General features: G+C 49.0%; 1 protein-coding gene across 2 annotated transcripts in view; it reads right to left on the reverse strand.

The window, feature by feature from the left end:
• The window catches only part of efna5b (ephrin-A5b), a 73,119-nt gene extending 63,176 nt beyond the window's left edge, over window positions 1-9,943 (reverse strand). Inside the window, exon 1 of one of the 2 annotated variants that reach the window (XM_057032823.1) lies at window positions 8,789-9,943. In XM_057032823.1, coding sequence (XP_056888803.1) covers window positions 8,789-8,913 — 125 coding nt within the window. In that variant the 5' untranslated portion in view covers window positions 8,914-9,943. The remainder of the gene's footprint in view (window positions 1-8,788) is intronic. The other variant, XM_057032822.1, reaches the window with a different exon arrangement.
• Between the last annotated feature and the right edge of the window lie 6,470 nt (window positions 9,944-16,413).

Genomic DNA, 16,413 nt, shown 5'->3' on the forward strand with positions numbered 1-16,413 from the left:
TCATATTAAAAACAAACCAGTGCGACCATAAATGCTGAACGTGTGTGCTAGCTACAGCAAAGGGTACTAGCGAGCATATAAGCACAGATCCTGCTGGAGTCCAAGAGTCCACCTGCTGGGACGGCCCAGTAGGACGTCTGCAACGACACCACCACCATCACAGCACGGTTGGAGGAGTCTCCATCTCAAACGGAGAGAGAGGAGAAAGAAGGAGGACAACATGGCAGCTAGAGCGGGAAGGAGTGTGACTGGCATGTGTTTAATACCGGCTGGCAGGAAGAGGCAGAGGGCATGAACTGAGCGAGGGGGGGGATTAGGAGTTAAAAGGAGCTGATGCGGGTCGGGTCCGCCGAGCTCAGCCTTCGACGTGCCCGCCGCTGAACCGCCGTCACCGAGACCGTCATCGCCGGCCCACGCTGAATGAGGCCGTGGAATTTGGGATGCTGAAAACTTCAGTTTGCCTGAGTAAGCAAGAGGAAACACACACAAACAGGCTCCTCGGGACGTCACCGTGGGCAGCGCTCATCACCTCTGTTTATCTGGAGGGCTTAGGCCACTTTGGGGACTCCCCTTAAGTCTCACTTATCTCATTAGACCCTTAAAACTGATTAATATGAATGGCGGCAGAGGCCAGCTGAAGGCTTTCTTAAGAAAAGGAGGGAAGGAGGGAAAGAGAAGGATGGGGGGATTTTGGAGGAAGGGGGTTTTGTGTCTCTGGACAATGAGCTGATGGCTTTTTAAGCCTCTCAGTGGCTCCGGGTTAATACCCGGGGCTGCAGTCATGGGATAGGCCGTGGTTCAAAGGCTGCTGCACTCTATAGCTTACTGCTCGCTGGTTCAGGGGAAGAAAATAAACAAGCAGAATAAATACGGCATCCACTGCAACGGGAAGCTCGCAGACCAAATAATGAACTGCCTTTCCAACGCGCACGGGCCTATCCGCGTCCTTCGAGGTGTCACATTTGGTTATGAGGGACGGTGATTATACCTCGGATGACAATAATGGGTGAAAATGGGATTCATCACATGTTCTGGGATCAATCTTTCCCCCTTAAGAGGACAAAAAAAAAAGTTTTACGGCGGAATAGTCGACCATCGCGTGTTATTTTTTTTGAAGGAGGGAACTCGTGGAACTAGGTCAAGATTAGCGCTGCACTGTGCTACAGTAAAACCTGTGTGTGAGTCGGTTAATTAAAACGAGCCTGGATTCAGAGTTCAGGTCAGGACAACCACGCGGACGCACAAATCACAGCCAACACAAAGAAGTCGCAGCATCAAACAGCGAATCAGCCGAGGGTGTCAGAATCATTTATGCGATGCGTTTTTAAACACAGTTTATGATCTCTTTGATTCCGGGCGGTTCTACAGGCTGAGATCAGAGGCTGGCTGATAAAACAGGCCCGCAGCAGAGCCGGAAAACATCTTTTTTATGTCCTTCTGTTCATCACCAGAGTTGAGAAACTATAGTTGTTTGTTATTAGTTTTGAAACAAAAGCGTAACGAGGATTTTCGTTTCTTGTTCAGCCCCGAAAATTCCATTGAGCCACATTCCGTCTCCATGCAGCCGGGAAAAAGAGCCCCACCAAAGTCAAATACGTGCACCAAATGAGATATCGTCCATTTACATCTCCATCATGCCCCATTATCCCCGTTATTCATCATAGTGAGAGGAACGCATCGTTTCGTGACCTTCACTTACAAAGTGGAACTTCTTCTGGGGAGTAAATCGGCTCATTGTTATTGTACCAATTTGTATCTGCGGCAGACGTTCGGCAATTTGCAACGAAGCCCTCCGTTAAGCCCCTGCAACGTGCACACATCTGGAATTCTGACCCGCATTTTCGGTGAAACTTGTTCTTCTCAAGCACGGAGGGTCCAGTGTGTCACAGTTGTTAAGGACAGCCTGCAACTTGGGGCCGAAGCGCCAACCCCCACGTAAGGAGCAGCCTGGCGTAGGGGAGGTGGGAGGGGGTCCCTTTAGTGTCGGAGGAAACAAAGGAGGGGTCTAAACCTGAGAAGCTTAATCCCTTTTCTCTAGAAAACAGTCCCGGTATCACTAAACGCGGGCCACAGGGATGAAACCACCTCAGGGTGAAGACCCTGGGAGGGGCAGCACCAGAGAGCCGAATTCCTCTTCTAACTATTGGGGGGGGGTGTCAAATGAGGTGGATGGCACGGAAGGAAGCAGAGAAGAGGGCCAACGCCTCTTGAGGATGCAGGGAACTGCCAAATCTCCTGCACCGTACCTCTGGCGGGTCCAGGCTTCTCTGCTAGCGTCTGGCGCCCGCGCTGCACGCCTCCTCCTCCTCCTCCTCTGGAAGGCGTACTACATCGTTCCGCCGTGCAACCAGTCCCTTCCCTTCGTCTTCGTCTCCTCCTGCCCTCCCTCTGTTTAAAGCCCATGCATAACTTCCAGGCCTGCCTATGTGGAGTGGACAGAGCACAGAACAATGGCCGCCTTTGAGCCGCACCACTGAGTGTTGGGAGGGGAGGGGGGCGCTGGCTATTTTTTTTCTACTGTCAATTCAAACGGGCTAATGCGGCTAGCTTATTATTGGCACGTCTTTCCCGTAACAGTAGACTGAACAAAGTGAAAGCGACTTTGTTTAATTGTTTGTTTGTCTCTGCCAGTGGAAAATTACTGCCGCTCAGAGAAGTTAATTCAACTTTTCATGATTAAATCGAAGCACGTGGAGAAAATCTCACATGCAGTTCGGGGGCTGTAGCCGCAAACCGACTGTGACGTGACAATACACGTAGATTTATGGCTAAAATTAGCACTATGGTGCACCTTCAGCCATTTGGATATCGACCAAATAGATTGTCTCAATTCCAAAGGGATAGCCGACCCCACCGTGGCGCAGGCCCTCTGTGCAGCTTCTCAGTCTGCCTGCGAAGAAGAATTACCTCATGAGTCATTTACAACCGCTACCGACCATCAATTAGGTCTTTATTCACAAGCTGGAGATGTGTTCTCTTCTGGGATCTATCCTCCACACTGCTGCCCAGCTAGAAAAACATCCATTCACTCCTCCGCAGCCACCACCCCCCCAAGTTAAATAAGGAAAGCGGCAGCCTAAGGTCCGAAGCCAGTCTACCATGAAAGGAATTATCTGTGGAAAATGTTTCTGGGGAAAAAAGAAACGAATAGCCTCGATCATTCCCGTCACATTTTCCAGTCCAACACACGGTGGCAGACAGAGAACAATGTTTTTGTTTTTTTGTTTTTAAAAAAGACAACTGATGGTTGTTTCGGTCTTTACGTCTCAATGTCCTTCCGGTAAATACAGGATTAGTTTGAGAGTAAATGATTTTAGCACCACAAAATCAGCAAAAGACGGTTTAAATCAAGCAATCGTGTGGGGCCTTTATTCAGCTCGACGCTCGAGATGCTTCAGACGGAGGTAAGAGGGCGACAGAGGCTATCAGACCCCCTTTCAGTAGCGCCCCTCACTGGTTAGAAGTGGTAGATCAACCAAGCGTTACTGGAGTAACAGCTGCTAAGCCTCCATTTTACAGAAGGGCTGTAGTGGGATACGCTAGCGCCATTTTCAGCTAGGAATAATGACGGATGGGGTACAATAAAAAGCACACTCGGCCTCATATTCTGATCCTAATTGGACCTGCAGAACTCCGTATTCCCAATAATAATTCCTTTAGGGGAATTCTATTGAAACATGACCTTTCTGAGTAAAACACTGACACAAAACAATGTTTATTTCTTGACAGTTAGCAAATACGCTCAAGGTGTTCAGCTGGTTTCCAAAGCTCCTCTGGGTGGTCAAATAAAAAAAAATTTAAAAAAGCAAAAAATACAATTGCAGCAGTGCAAAAAATAGAAAATAAAAACTTTTTAAAACTCTTTCCAAATGTTTTGCTTTTGCGTCAGAGAGAAACCGATACGGTGAGAACCGCGACGGGGAAGAATTCAACCCTGAATAAACAAATATGCGCATCTTGTAGACGGGCAACCCAACGGTAGGAAAAATTATTTTGATCATTCTCAGTCACGCATCCAGCCACACACATGTGCCCGTTTGCCCGCTTTGGTTGATACCTCATTGTTTCCGAGCCAGACGGAGCGTTCCGCTGAGAGCCACAGGGTTGAACGAGGGCTAAAGACAGATCGCTTGGGCTGATAGCGGCATTTTAGCACACCATCTGACCTTGGAGTGATACTCTGAAAACAAAAACCTGGACATTAGAATCTGCTTCCCTGGCAGGGGTGGGAAGCAGAACCGGAGCCGCCGTTCGGCTTTGGACTTCGACGGATTTTTAAGCCCCGATATCAAAGCAGCTGTTAACCTCGATGCTTCTTGGATGTGTTTGTTTGATGTTGAGTAAACAGACATTTTATATCTGCTGAGTGAATTTTACAAAAAAAAAAAAAAGAAAGAAAAAAATGGAGAGCTTATGACCGCATTTTGTAAAATTTCCAAAATTATAAATGTAAACAAAAACAATAATTCAATTAAATATAATCGCACCCCCCAAAAAAACACTGTTTTATGTTAGCTTTACTATTTTGGGGGGATTTGCATATCTAAGACTACAGCCTGACCACCAGGCACCCCGGCGACAGAGCCGCTTCTGTCCGCCACATAGCAAGTCCACAAGGGTCACGGCCAATAACCCCCCCCCACCGAAGCACTGAAGAACAGCTGCTCTGCCAAGCACATTGACTAAGCATTGACTACTGCCTGCTGGGCTCATTTTGTAGTTAATAGGAAAAAAAATTTCATTAGAAAACACATTCACAGCTCCAGGGGGGGAAGGCAGAGCGCTATCGACGTTAAATATCAAGTCGCTTAGCGCCAACGTCAGTTTTCACAGGTAGTCCATCAGACTCCGAGACTTCGGGCTTGAATATTTCTCCGGCTGCTGCCTTTGTCTCCTCTCCTGCGGCTCGGCCAGAGCCGGCGTTTGCCAAATGCCACGGGCGCTGGAGAACGACAGAGGCAGGAGTCATTAACGGGAACTAATCAGCCCTGAGACGGGAGCCAGAGCGGCCGATTCAAATGCGGCTACGAGCGCGGCGGGAGAAGAATTTCCAAAGGGCCACGAGAGGGAAGGACGAGGTCAAAACTTTAGCCAGCAGAGAGGATATTTGCTCAAGCTTTTTATCTGGGATTTGGTCGGAACTGTCGGCCTTTTATTTGCGCAGCGTGGGCCTTTGTGCTGATACACACATGCATGAAAGGACAGAGTGACAATTTTTCAGGTAATGAGGGGCCCACGGACGTGCACGCGCACCGCAGCCCCCGCGCACCGCAGCCCCCGCAACAACAACAGAAAAACTGTCCATTACATCAGCTACTTTATGTCGGCCTCCTGTTATATTGTGACAATAAAAATGCAGAGAGCAGCTCGTTAGAAAGGCACTGCCTGGGCTGTTTGTTCAACGACAAATTATACACCAAAAACACAAATCACCTTGAGCAATTTGCATGACCGCAACTGTTTATGGAAATAACAGCCTTCAAGGAGAGTTGTGACGTTATGAGATTGTCATTCAGAGGCCGGCTCGCTGCTCGCTGATCCTCTCCCGTACGCGTGTGACCTGTGACTGAGCTCCTCGCCGAGCGTGTCTGACCTCCGAGCGTCTTTTCCCCGCCGTCAACCACAGAGGGACTCCCGGAATATCTCGCCGTGTTCCATTTTACGTGCACAGCGAGAGAGCCAGAGGTGGGGTGGGGGGGGGGGGGGGGGGGGGGGGGGGGGGGGCGCGGTGAGGAGAGAGGAGCGCCGGTGAGGAGAGGAGTACGAGAGGGAAGGCGCCGTCATCTCCGCGCTACAGCTGAGACTTCATTAGGACCACCGTTGGCTCATTTGAATAAACACAGCCAGGAGGCGAGACGGAGCAGAGACACGGCCGAACACAAAGGAAAACAGGCCGGGTTCTGATGCTGGCTTTACAGCTGAGGACACTTCCTGATGGGAGAACCGTAGGTGCCACGAAAAACCTAACCCAGGAACAAAGAGCACGCGGGCGAATATTCACAGGCAGACTTGGGAAATCACGCCGTTATCGAATCTGTGACGAGCTGTGATACGGGGGCAGCGTGCCAGAGCGAACACAACGGTGCGGAAATCCCCTCGGCCCGTACGCCTGACGCCAACGACAGCAACGCCGCACACAACAACCGCCGCAACCACCAACGCAAACTTGGAGACGTGGGACCAACACAAGATTCCACACTTAATCCAGCACATATGAGCAGACGGACACAGAATTCAAACCCACAAGAACAGAAGTCTCAGTTTCAACCAAACGTACATATATCACGTCCAAAAGTTGGAGTTGACACTTCTGACGGGGAACACTTTCTTTTTCGTACTGTCTGTTTTGCCTTCGATAAATTAATTGTACTTAGGCAGCCAAGCATGCGGGAAACAGATGTGGCAACATTTGGAAGCAGAAGCTGACGCTGTTCCACGCAGAGCTTCTCATTTACGGCTCCGCATTTTTGCGCGAGCGCACCAAAACGGGCACGAGGAATTAAAAGCGTAAAAAACGAATAAATAAAATAAAGCAGATTCTGTGACAACCACAAATGACAGCCCCGGTGTGATGGATTATCTCGGGCAATTTGCTCCTCTCGGAGCGGTGCGGTTTGATACGTTGCGAAAAATGAACGGTGACAAATGGTTTTTCCTGCTGCGAAGCTCTACGACCAGCTCCGAGCGACCGCCTTCAGAGGACAAAAATCGAGGCAAAAACCACCAAATAATCCCTGGAGCTCCTCGCTAACATCGCTCCTGACAATTGACATCATTAGCCTTCGTTTATTGTGGTCACGCAGGCGCATGTGCTTTAATACGGACGGAGAGCGTTCACACAGGAAAAGAGGGAAAACTGCTCTTTTTGTCTGGCAGGCTGCTAGCGCCACGCCGGGTCTCCACAGTAATGCACAAAGGGACTCAATATTTATGAACCCAGCCATCAATAAGTCAAGTTTGCAATCTCTCTGACTTCTATTGTTGCCTCTCAGGCCTCCTGCAACAGCCGCTCGGCGACGGGGGTCAAAGAAACCGTCTGGAGTCAAAGAGGGGCTGCTGGAGGCAACGCTACAGTCGCCGCTCCGGCCGTTGTCCTTCCCTCGGGCACCTTTCAGAGTTCCGTAAAGCGAAAGAACTTATTTTTTCTTGACTCGATATGAGAGAGGAAAGGGCGCGACACGGGTGCAGCCACCTGAGTCTCCACATTCAGGCGTCCTCGCCTCTCCGTCAGCGCCGGATCGCGGATGAACAGTTGCTTAATTCAAATTTCCCAGAACTTTTCTCCTCCCAGAAACGCAAGAAACCTTTTGTCAGCACATCTGGCAAATATCAAGTTTACTTGGTGGCCAAACAAGTTTAAACTTTACAAAAGAAATTAAAAAAAAAAAAAAATCTTCAACAGGAAAAAAAAAAGGACTTTTGGACCCAAAAGTGTGTCAGTCCGGAGCAGAAACTTAGCTTCAACACAACAAACCCTGTTTGGTGGCGCTGAGCAAAGCCGTCGGGTAAACGGCCGCATCGCAGCGCGAGCGTAGATCACAGCAGTCATGCTCTGCGGCATATCTGCCCGAGAATCTACACACCCCGTGACTGGTCCCGACTCCAGGAGAAGGCTCGCAGTCAGGACTCCCGACCACTAATCGTTTCATGCAACACGAAGAGTTTTTAGAAAACCCCAAAGCGAACACACAAATAGCTGCACGGCTAAATCGGTGCCGACTGATAGCGAAGGCCGTGCTCACGACTCAGCTAAGTGTTGCTGGCAGCCGAGGTAAAGATTTTTGTCAACTGGACCAGAAGTGTTTCAACTCAGCCTGGGACGAGTCCGACTCTGGTGGGGACTTTTGGTGGGGAAGGCTCTGACTGCCGAGGCTGCCTGGAGCACGTACAGTTACACTGAGCTTCTGTCACATCTGACTTTGCTAGCAGACACAAAAATAGGGGTTTCTAGCAGTTACTGTGAGAGGGGGCAAAAAAAAATTGTGGGCAGTAGATTTTTACAATGGCCAACAAATTACAAATTATAGTTTGAATATTTTCAGGATAATCAATTAAGGATAAGACTTCAGCCTTAAGCAACAATTATTGTAAAATATACTTAAAAAAATAAAAGTGAAACGAACATGTAATTTGTGTAAAACTCTGCCTATTATATTATGAAAGGGGAAGCTGTACAGGGAAAAACTTCCCAAAACTTTTGACTAACACTTCCCAAAGTGTGGAGCAAATTATAGCCAGACTGGAGGTCTAAAAAAAAGAAATCTTTATGGATTTTAACTTTCATGCTTCTCTGTCTTTAATGGTCTTTTTTTAATGGTCATAGCTGTAATTGTTTCCCAGCGTGCAGCTAACTCAATAATAAGCACATAAAATGGAATCTATTTTGCAGCATTCACGGATGAACCCGCTGTGAAGAGATATCTATAAAGCAACAGTAAATATCCTAAATTCGTTCGGCCCGTTTGTGCCTCCAACTTAACTCAAGTTTTCCGAAAGAAGCCGCAAGATCTGAATCCATTTCAAGGATTCTGCGCTCGTTTGGGTCACTGCTGGCGTTCAGCGTCACAAAATAAAGCGAATGCAATAAAAACAGAATAAAGGGCAGCCTGGCCGAGGCAGATCCGAACCCTGACGGCCAGATTTTACATCAATGTGCGAGGATTTTTTTTATCTATTTTTTTTAAATCTCTAAAATTTACGTGGAGCAGTTTTTGGAGGTACAGCCGATCCGCTCCAGAGACCCGCGGCTGACGCCACCGAACATCAGCCGCTGTGCGCGGACACTTACTTGGCGTTGGTCCGGTTCCAGAAGACGGCGTAGCGGTCGGCCACCACTTTGGAACTGGGCTCCTGGCTAAATACACACAGCAGCAGCACCATGCAGACGAACAGGACCATTTCCATTTGCAGCATCACGACGGCGAAACTCGGGCGAGTATTCCTCTTCTGCGTCGGGCGGGTCAGGTCAGGCGGGTCGGGCGCTTCGAAACGGGACAGGTGATGAGGCTCATTCACGTGCGTCTGCGTGTTCCAGACGCAGCTCGTGGATGCTGGAAAAGCGGGAATGCGCGCCACATAGAAACCGGGAACAGCTTGGAAGAGACGTGACCATCCGCGGGGACGCTTGCGCGGACACTTGTTCAAGCCGAATAGGAAAGTTTTAGAGGGGGTAAAAGGCGTGTTGGCGGTGGAGCTCAGCTGCAGGTGGAGGGCGCAGACAAATCCCGGGTCGTTGGTTCAGCTCGGGTTAATCCGCGAAGGCTGAGCGAACGTTTCTCTCGCCGACGCGCAAACGGGGATTCGGGGACAGAAATGCGCAGCACGCCGGGCGGTGTCGTCCGCACAATGTTGCTCTGGTCGTGCTGGATGTAGCCTGTGTCAGGGCAAATGACAACTGCCGTGCACTTCTCCTTCCACCGAACCAAAGGCTCGGGGGGGATTAGGCAGCACAAGACGTGATGGAGAAAAGAGAGAGAGAGAGAGAGAGGCTCGATGTGTCCAATGACGGCGTGTGGCGCACGTCAGATGTCCATGCTCTCTAGGCAACTTTTTAAAGCCATACAAGCCAGTCAGCCAGTCAGTGGTAGCAGCTCGGGTAAAAGTCCAGCGTTTGAAGGAGCGAGTGTTATCCCGTCTCTGGTTCACCGGGGGTGTCACGGCCGAGCTGGGGAGGCTCCTACTCGGTCAGCGCCGCGTTCTCTCTCTGCGTTTCGCTTGTTTATGTCCGCATCCCAGCGCGGCTGCTCCTCATATACGAACCATCGTGCGAAGCAGGAAAAAAGATGTTGCCTTTTCCCATGTGTCACGCCGCTCGCTCTCTCCCTCCTTTTTTTTCTTGCGTTTGAGTTTGATCACGCCGGAACTCGCTGGAAGGTGAGGACGGAGGCAGGCAGGCAGGCAGGCAGGCAGCTCCGGGCGCCGACTGAGGGGAGTGGGCTTGGTTACGCGGAGCGGGGCACGGTCCCATTGGTTTGAAGCGATTTGAATGGGCGTCGCTCGAACAAAGCCGGACCCCTCCCCCCCTTCGGCCGCCCCAAAACCGAGCTAATTTAATTATGGAGAGGTAGAGCAGCGAAGGGGTAGAGACGCGCAGGACAGGAACATCTCCAGATATAACTGGGACCTGCGCACACGCACCACGCTGTTTAATTATATGTGCGGCGCGAACACCCCCCCCCCTCTCCAATGTGCACGATGTGCGGTGAGGGCCACAAGCATTATTAAACATCACGTCGGATCGTATGACGATGTTTTAGAATTTGACCACGTATTTTAATTGCTAATTTGGAATCTAATTTAAAATATCGGCTGCTTTTTTCGGGAGGGGGGGCAGAAACGCGGGGATCCTGAGCTCGAACATGAGACGCGCGCGGCAGCCTGTTGCGGTGGGGCGGACAGGAAGGGGTCCGAGGCGCCGCTCCTGCGCCCAGACGCCCCGCAGCGGCGAGCGGGCGGGAATGCTGACTCAGCGGGAACGGTGGGGGTGGGGGGGGGACAAATCCAAGTTCGAGAGCCGCTGGGGGAACCTCGTCTGTCGCCGCCTTAAATCAGAGGAGTGCTCGCATAAGTAGGATTTATGAAACGTTTGAAAATGAGCAGCGGGGCTGAATTCAGATGGGAAATCCCTGATGGGAACGAGCGCAACGCCAATTCATATGGATACTATATGCGGGATTTATGCCCGTCCTGTGCTGTGTGCCAAAGCGTTTTAAGTCATATTTTTAAGGGTTTTGGAGGGATTTCAAGAGAAAGCGAAATTGAAAGGAGTGCAAATGAGATGCAATATAGAGTGTGATTTAATGAAAAGAGACAAGCTGCAGCTACAATGTAAATGATCTTAAACTAGGCTGGATCAGCCGGTCAGGAAATTAAAGCAGAAGTCATTTTAAACAAGATTACAAGTGTTGTATGTTCAGACAATAAGGACAGGAAATGTTTTAAATGTCTGGCAGGAAAATAAGTCCCGCGTGCGTGTGTGTGCAACAGGTGCGGATGTGTACTTTTTAGAGCAGGAGAGAAAAGGGGAAAGAAAAGACAGGATGAAGAAAGGATAATTCCATTTATTATTTTAAGATAATCCTCTTGACCTCTTCAACTGGACTAATGTAAACTCAAGACAATTCACCCCCCACATACACACACACAGACACACACAAGGCCCCTATCTACCAGGGAAGGGGGGGTGCAGGTCGGCTCAGAGGTCAGTGAACACGGTTGTTTTCACACCCACTTTACAGCCGTGACTGCATTCCTCTCCTGCTGCGTCCCGTCTCTTTCTCCCTGCCGCACACACACACCCTCATATGAAAACACACTTCACGACAAGCACGTATGATTGTGCGGAGCTCAGAGCGTGTACCCCCAGCTGCTTTCATTTTCTCTGGCTCAGAAACAAAGCCCACCCCCCCTCGTCCCCTCCTTAACCCGCTGTTATACTGGGCCGCCATCATTACGCCTCCTGTCTTCTCCATCATTCTCATCCAGGCGGCCCTGCATCGTGGCAGGTTTGACCACGCTGCTCTGTGATCCGCTCTTTCTAAGGTGGCCATTTATTACTCCGGAGTTTTATTCTCATATTTCTTTCTTTAGATGAGCCTCATTAAAACAACTTGAGGGTGCTGCTGACCCGTCACATGGAGCTGTGGGAAAGGTCAGGTCAAAGGGTCCTTGGAACACTTGGAAATACTTTCCAGTCAGATTAGGGGCGTCGGTGTGGGGTTTTTTTTCACCGAACAAACGCAGTTGCTCGTCCATTTTAATCCAGATGTGACGTACTGAATTGCATCGATCAAAAGGTAAACTAAATAAACTAAATAAACTAAGAAGTGGTGTCAAAAAGGGATAATTGGCTGCTTTTAATCTCATGAACCACAAAACAAAAGCTCTACCCTGGAGACATCCTCCCTCTGTCACACACACACACACACACAGAGAAACACACACACACATCCTCACATCTTTGTGGATACTGACCATTTCCCTACCAAACCCTAACCCTAAAATGCATGACCTAGCTCCTTATCCTAACCCTAACCATCCACACTAACCCCTTAACCCTAACTTTTGCCTTAACCCAATTCTAACCTCACCCTTAAAACCAGGATTTTTGAAATTGTGGCATCATGTCCCCACTTTGCTAGTAGAATGAGGATTTTGGTTCTCGGAATGTCATAAATGTGAGGACACACACACACACACACAGTATTCTTATAGCTTTATAGCTCATTGCTACTAAAAGTATTGTGTGGCGCATCGGTCCCACTAATGTTCACTTGTAGTCGTCACTCGTCCATAAATGCGAGACTTTCACACAGGCGAGCTCCAGCAGTGGCATCGTTGTCAGTTAGAATTAAGAAGAGCGTCATGCGTGCCTCGTGCACCGTAACCCCAATTACGCTGTCATACGCTTCAAAACGGCGAATACGGATTAGTCCGGAGCGCTCGGGAGGAGTGGATTCCCAGCCCAGACTTTCTTGGCAAATTTATAAAGATCAGGTTTTCCCTCCCACATGGAGGTGAGACGGCGTTAAACCTGAAATCATGAATGGATCACCGAGAGCAGAACGATGTTCTAGCTCCAGCAACCCAGGGCTATGCCAGCGGGGTCGAATCCCATCGGTGGCTTCAAACACATGCGTCTGCATCTTATATATTTGTAGATTTGATGGTCAAACCGTTTCAACTGAGCTCACCGGGAGCAAGAAGCTCCCCCTCTCTGTCTCACTCCCCCACCTCCTTTTAATTCAGCGCCACCTCCCTCTTTAGGATGCATATTAGATTAAAGATTTTATTGTCACACTCAATGCACTTAGAGCGTTGGCAAACTAAATCATAGGAAGACAGCATGTCATAGAAGAGACACCTTGGGTTGACTAAGTCATGACGAGCCAGCACAAATCAATGAGAGGGACTAATCGGATGTATCAGCGGGGACAGGCCCTGCCCTGAATCTCAATGATGGGCACCAGATGGGGACTGATGTTGCCATTAGTGCACCATCAGTGCTGCAGGAGGAGTGATGTAAGTGGCTCCAGTTCAGTGCAAAATCAGGTTTTCTGTGGGGACGGCCAAGGTCTCCACAGAGGGAGAGAGGGAACTGACAGCGGAGGGGGGGTGTGACGGCGGGTTACTTTGGTAATGTGTACCCCCACACCCTGGCAAGGACAGAGAGAGACGGGGGGATGATGTCATGGGTAAACTGGGGGGGAAAACCCTGCTTGTCTTCTAGCTTTTAGACTAAATGTGAGACAATGTGATGGGATTGGACCATATTGTTGGACCATTGGACCATTGGACCATATTGTTGGACCATTGGACCATTGGACCATTGGACCATTGGACCATATTGTTGTTTCTGATTGTTTTCAGCAAACTAATTGAACGAGTGTGTCTTTTGAACCTGAAAGAACCTGAGAAAACATCCCCACCTTTCCTCGCTGCGTGATGACCAGAGCAGCCGCCGTATCCAGGGGGGTCATTATTTCAATGGCCCCGTGTCGGTGAAAGCCCGGCCCAGAGGTATCACGTTTATAGGTTGTCCATCTCTTCAGGGGAATACGAGGTCTGAAGGGATTTTTGTTTTCCCTAAACTCAAATGTTGACTCGAATTCAAGGATGAACTGATGTTTTGGAGGACAAAGGTCGCTGCAACCTGTCGCCATCTGGTCGACGCCTGCAGATAAAACAGCGGGCAACTGATATCCACAGTCCCGGGAATCAGATCAAGGATGCTAACTGTAGATGAGCTTCATATTTTTCCTGAACACTCCATTCCATCACTGGACGCAAGTAAAAGGATCTTAAAGCAATCGAGATGATCTTGTTTCTCTAAAGGCGTTTGTGGCGCTAAAAGCTAACCCCTCCCGCAGTCGTGGACTTGTTTACTTAAGACACAACCTTAAAAACCAGTGTAACAAGAGTGAGGATTGCTGCCTGGGGGTTTTAAGAAGTGGAAAATATTCTAAAGAACCAGTTAGATTTACGTAGAACAAACTGTGGAAACAGAGGCAAACGTCCAGGTTGATTTAGGCCAAAGCCAACAGGACACGCCACCTCATCAACACCTCCAGAGCTAATATTACAGTCGGTTTATTGATCCTGCACTAAAACACAAACGTGTAAAAACAAGACTCTGCGGTTTCCGCTGGCATATTGTGACATTTTTGTCCATCAACTCTCAGCACGAATATGAATATTTTCCCCTCTTACAAACTGTTTTTGTAACGATTTCCTCCCATTAACGGCCCTCGCTGGTATGGTCAGGGAGAGTGCGTGTGGAACGTACAGAACCCACATTCCTGGGTCGTGTTCTCTTATCTCGAATCGCAAAGTAAATGCTCCCCCCACCCCCCCCCCCCCCAAAAAAAAAGGCCAGTTTGCTTTGTTGGGTGGACACATGTTTCTCCTGGGCTCTAACACAAACCATCAGCAGATAGAGAATTAATAAAAAAGTTTTTCTTTACTCAGCTGGACGTGATCAGGCGGCGCTGGTGTGAAAACAGCTGTTTCACGTCTGGCCCACACCCCGTTTTCATCAGCTTCGCGGTCTGACTGATTTTAAACCCCCCAGCCCCCACATTTTCACCACAGTCGGGCAAATAGAGGCTTCCTCAGACGTAGAAACGCACTCATGTCAGTGGTGCATATGCTTATGTGGGGGGGCTTACCAGGGTTATAAGTTTGATGTATTGTGTTATATCCCAACCCCCCCAACCCCCCCAACTGTGTGAGAAACACACTGAATCTAACACGCCTCCTTGTTTACGCGTCTTTTTAAAATGTAAGCCTTACTGTCGCGACTGTTTTTCTTTTTGCCATAAACTAGAAACACTTTCTCTTTATTACCCAGGGTGCATTGCAACCCCCGGCCAAAGGTAGGGTCAACAACACAGACTCGATCTCAGGGCGGCATTTTATTCCTCCTATGTAATCCGGCGAAGTCTAACTTATCCTCATTACGGGGACCTGTAGCGCGGCGGATGACAAATCACAGTGTGCGATAATAAAGGTGACACTGTGAAAATCCCCTGGCCAGGATCCATCTCATCATTATGAGAGCATTATGAATGGATGTAATAAAAGTGAATTAAGACAGGACACCACTGATATAGATATTATGAGCACATTGTCCCTACCCTAATGCGAATGATGCTTCAGCCGGCTTCGGTAATAAGGGTCCCAATTTAGAGGGGCTGCGCTCAACGCTGACTAATACTTACATACTGTACGATCATTACTGGGATGCTGGGAGGAGACGGTGGGCAGCCATCGAGTCCTCTTTTGTGCTCACCCTGCTTTTTCATTACGGCCATGAATGTAAAAAAAAAAAAAGGCCTTTTGAAATCCTGGCTGCAGCCATCAGCACGGCAATCGTTGGGCTCCACGGGGCCCCCTTGCTCCCTTTTGAAGTCCCAGGAAGAAACGGATGTTCCACCATCTTTTTACGACTCCTCCGTCAGGCAAAAATATAGATTCGCGGGAGCGGGACAAAGCTAACAGCCAGAATTGCTCGAAAGAAAAGGGAACAGTAAAAGCACCGCGCATGAGTTGAAGCCACAAGAACATTCATCTGTCATTAATACCGGTTGATTTTCTTTTCAAATGGTGCTTTCCATCTTTTTCCTCCTGCGGAGGGATTTGCGCTGTGGGGGGAAAAAAAGGGGTGCCGCCGCTCAAGCACACATCCATACATCACTGATGAGGGTACAATAGCATTAGCGTATGTTTAACCTGCTAATTCCCGCCGCCATTATAGAACGTTTCCTAATCAGGCCGTTTGTAATTCCACACATAAAAGGACAAGCAAAGATCAGCCTCACGGGAGGGTTTATGACTTTGATCAAATTAAGGAATACCAAATAACGAGGAACGCGGTTTCCACAGAGACCATCCCTGATAGGCTGTTGACGCGTGCTGTCACACGTCTTGTGGCGTCTGCATGTCCGCCGCATATAGCAGAATATTCCCAGCTGCAGGGCCTTGATTTCCATATGCAGAGCACATGTTACAAAATGAATGCGAAACATCAATAAAGTGTCATTTAAAGTGCATTTATTTCTAAATCAGGGCTCAGGGTGTCACTGGCGCATTCTGGGGTGAATATGAGTGTTTCATATCCCCCTGACGGCGCCGTAATCCTCCGTCTCCTGATCTCACGTACGCCATTTGCTCCTCCTGGTCCTGATTTGTCTTTATTAATGGCACGAATGAAGGACACACGAGAGTCGATTTCCTGCCACTCGTGGCCAAACGGACAATGTTATTGGTGTGTGGATGCTGGCGCGCAGCTGGAAGGCGTGGTCGTAATCAGGGAGACACGAGAATATGTGTGAATTATGAGTTGCGATGTTTTCCTTCAGACAATAACTTCACTGTAATCTCATGGAACTGGGAGGAGAGAAACCTTCTCCGGGG

This window comes from Takifugu flavidus, chromosome 5 (assembly GCF_003711565.1).
Source record: "Takifugu flavidus isolate HTHZ2018 chromosome 5, ASM371156v2, whole genome shotgun sequence".
Lineage (NCBI taxonomy): Eukaryota > Metazoa > Chordata > Actinopteri > Tetraodontiformes > Tetraodontidae > Takifugu > Takifugu flavidus.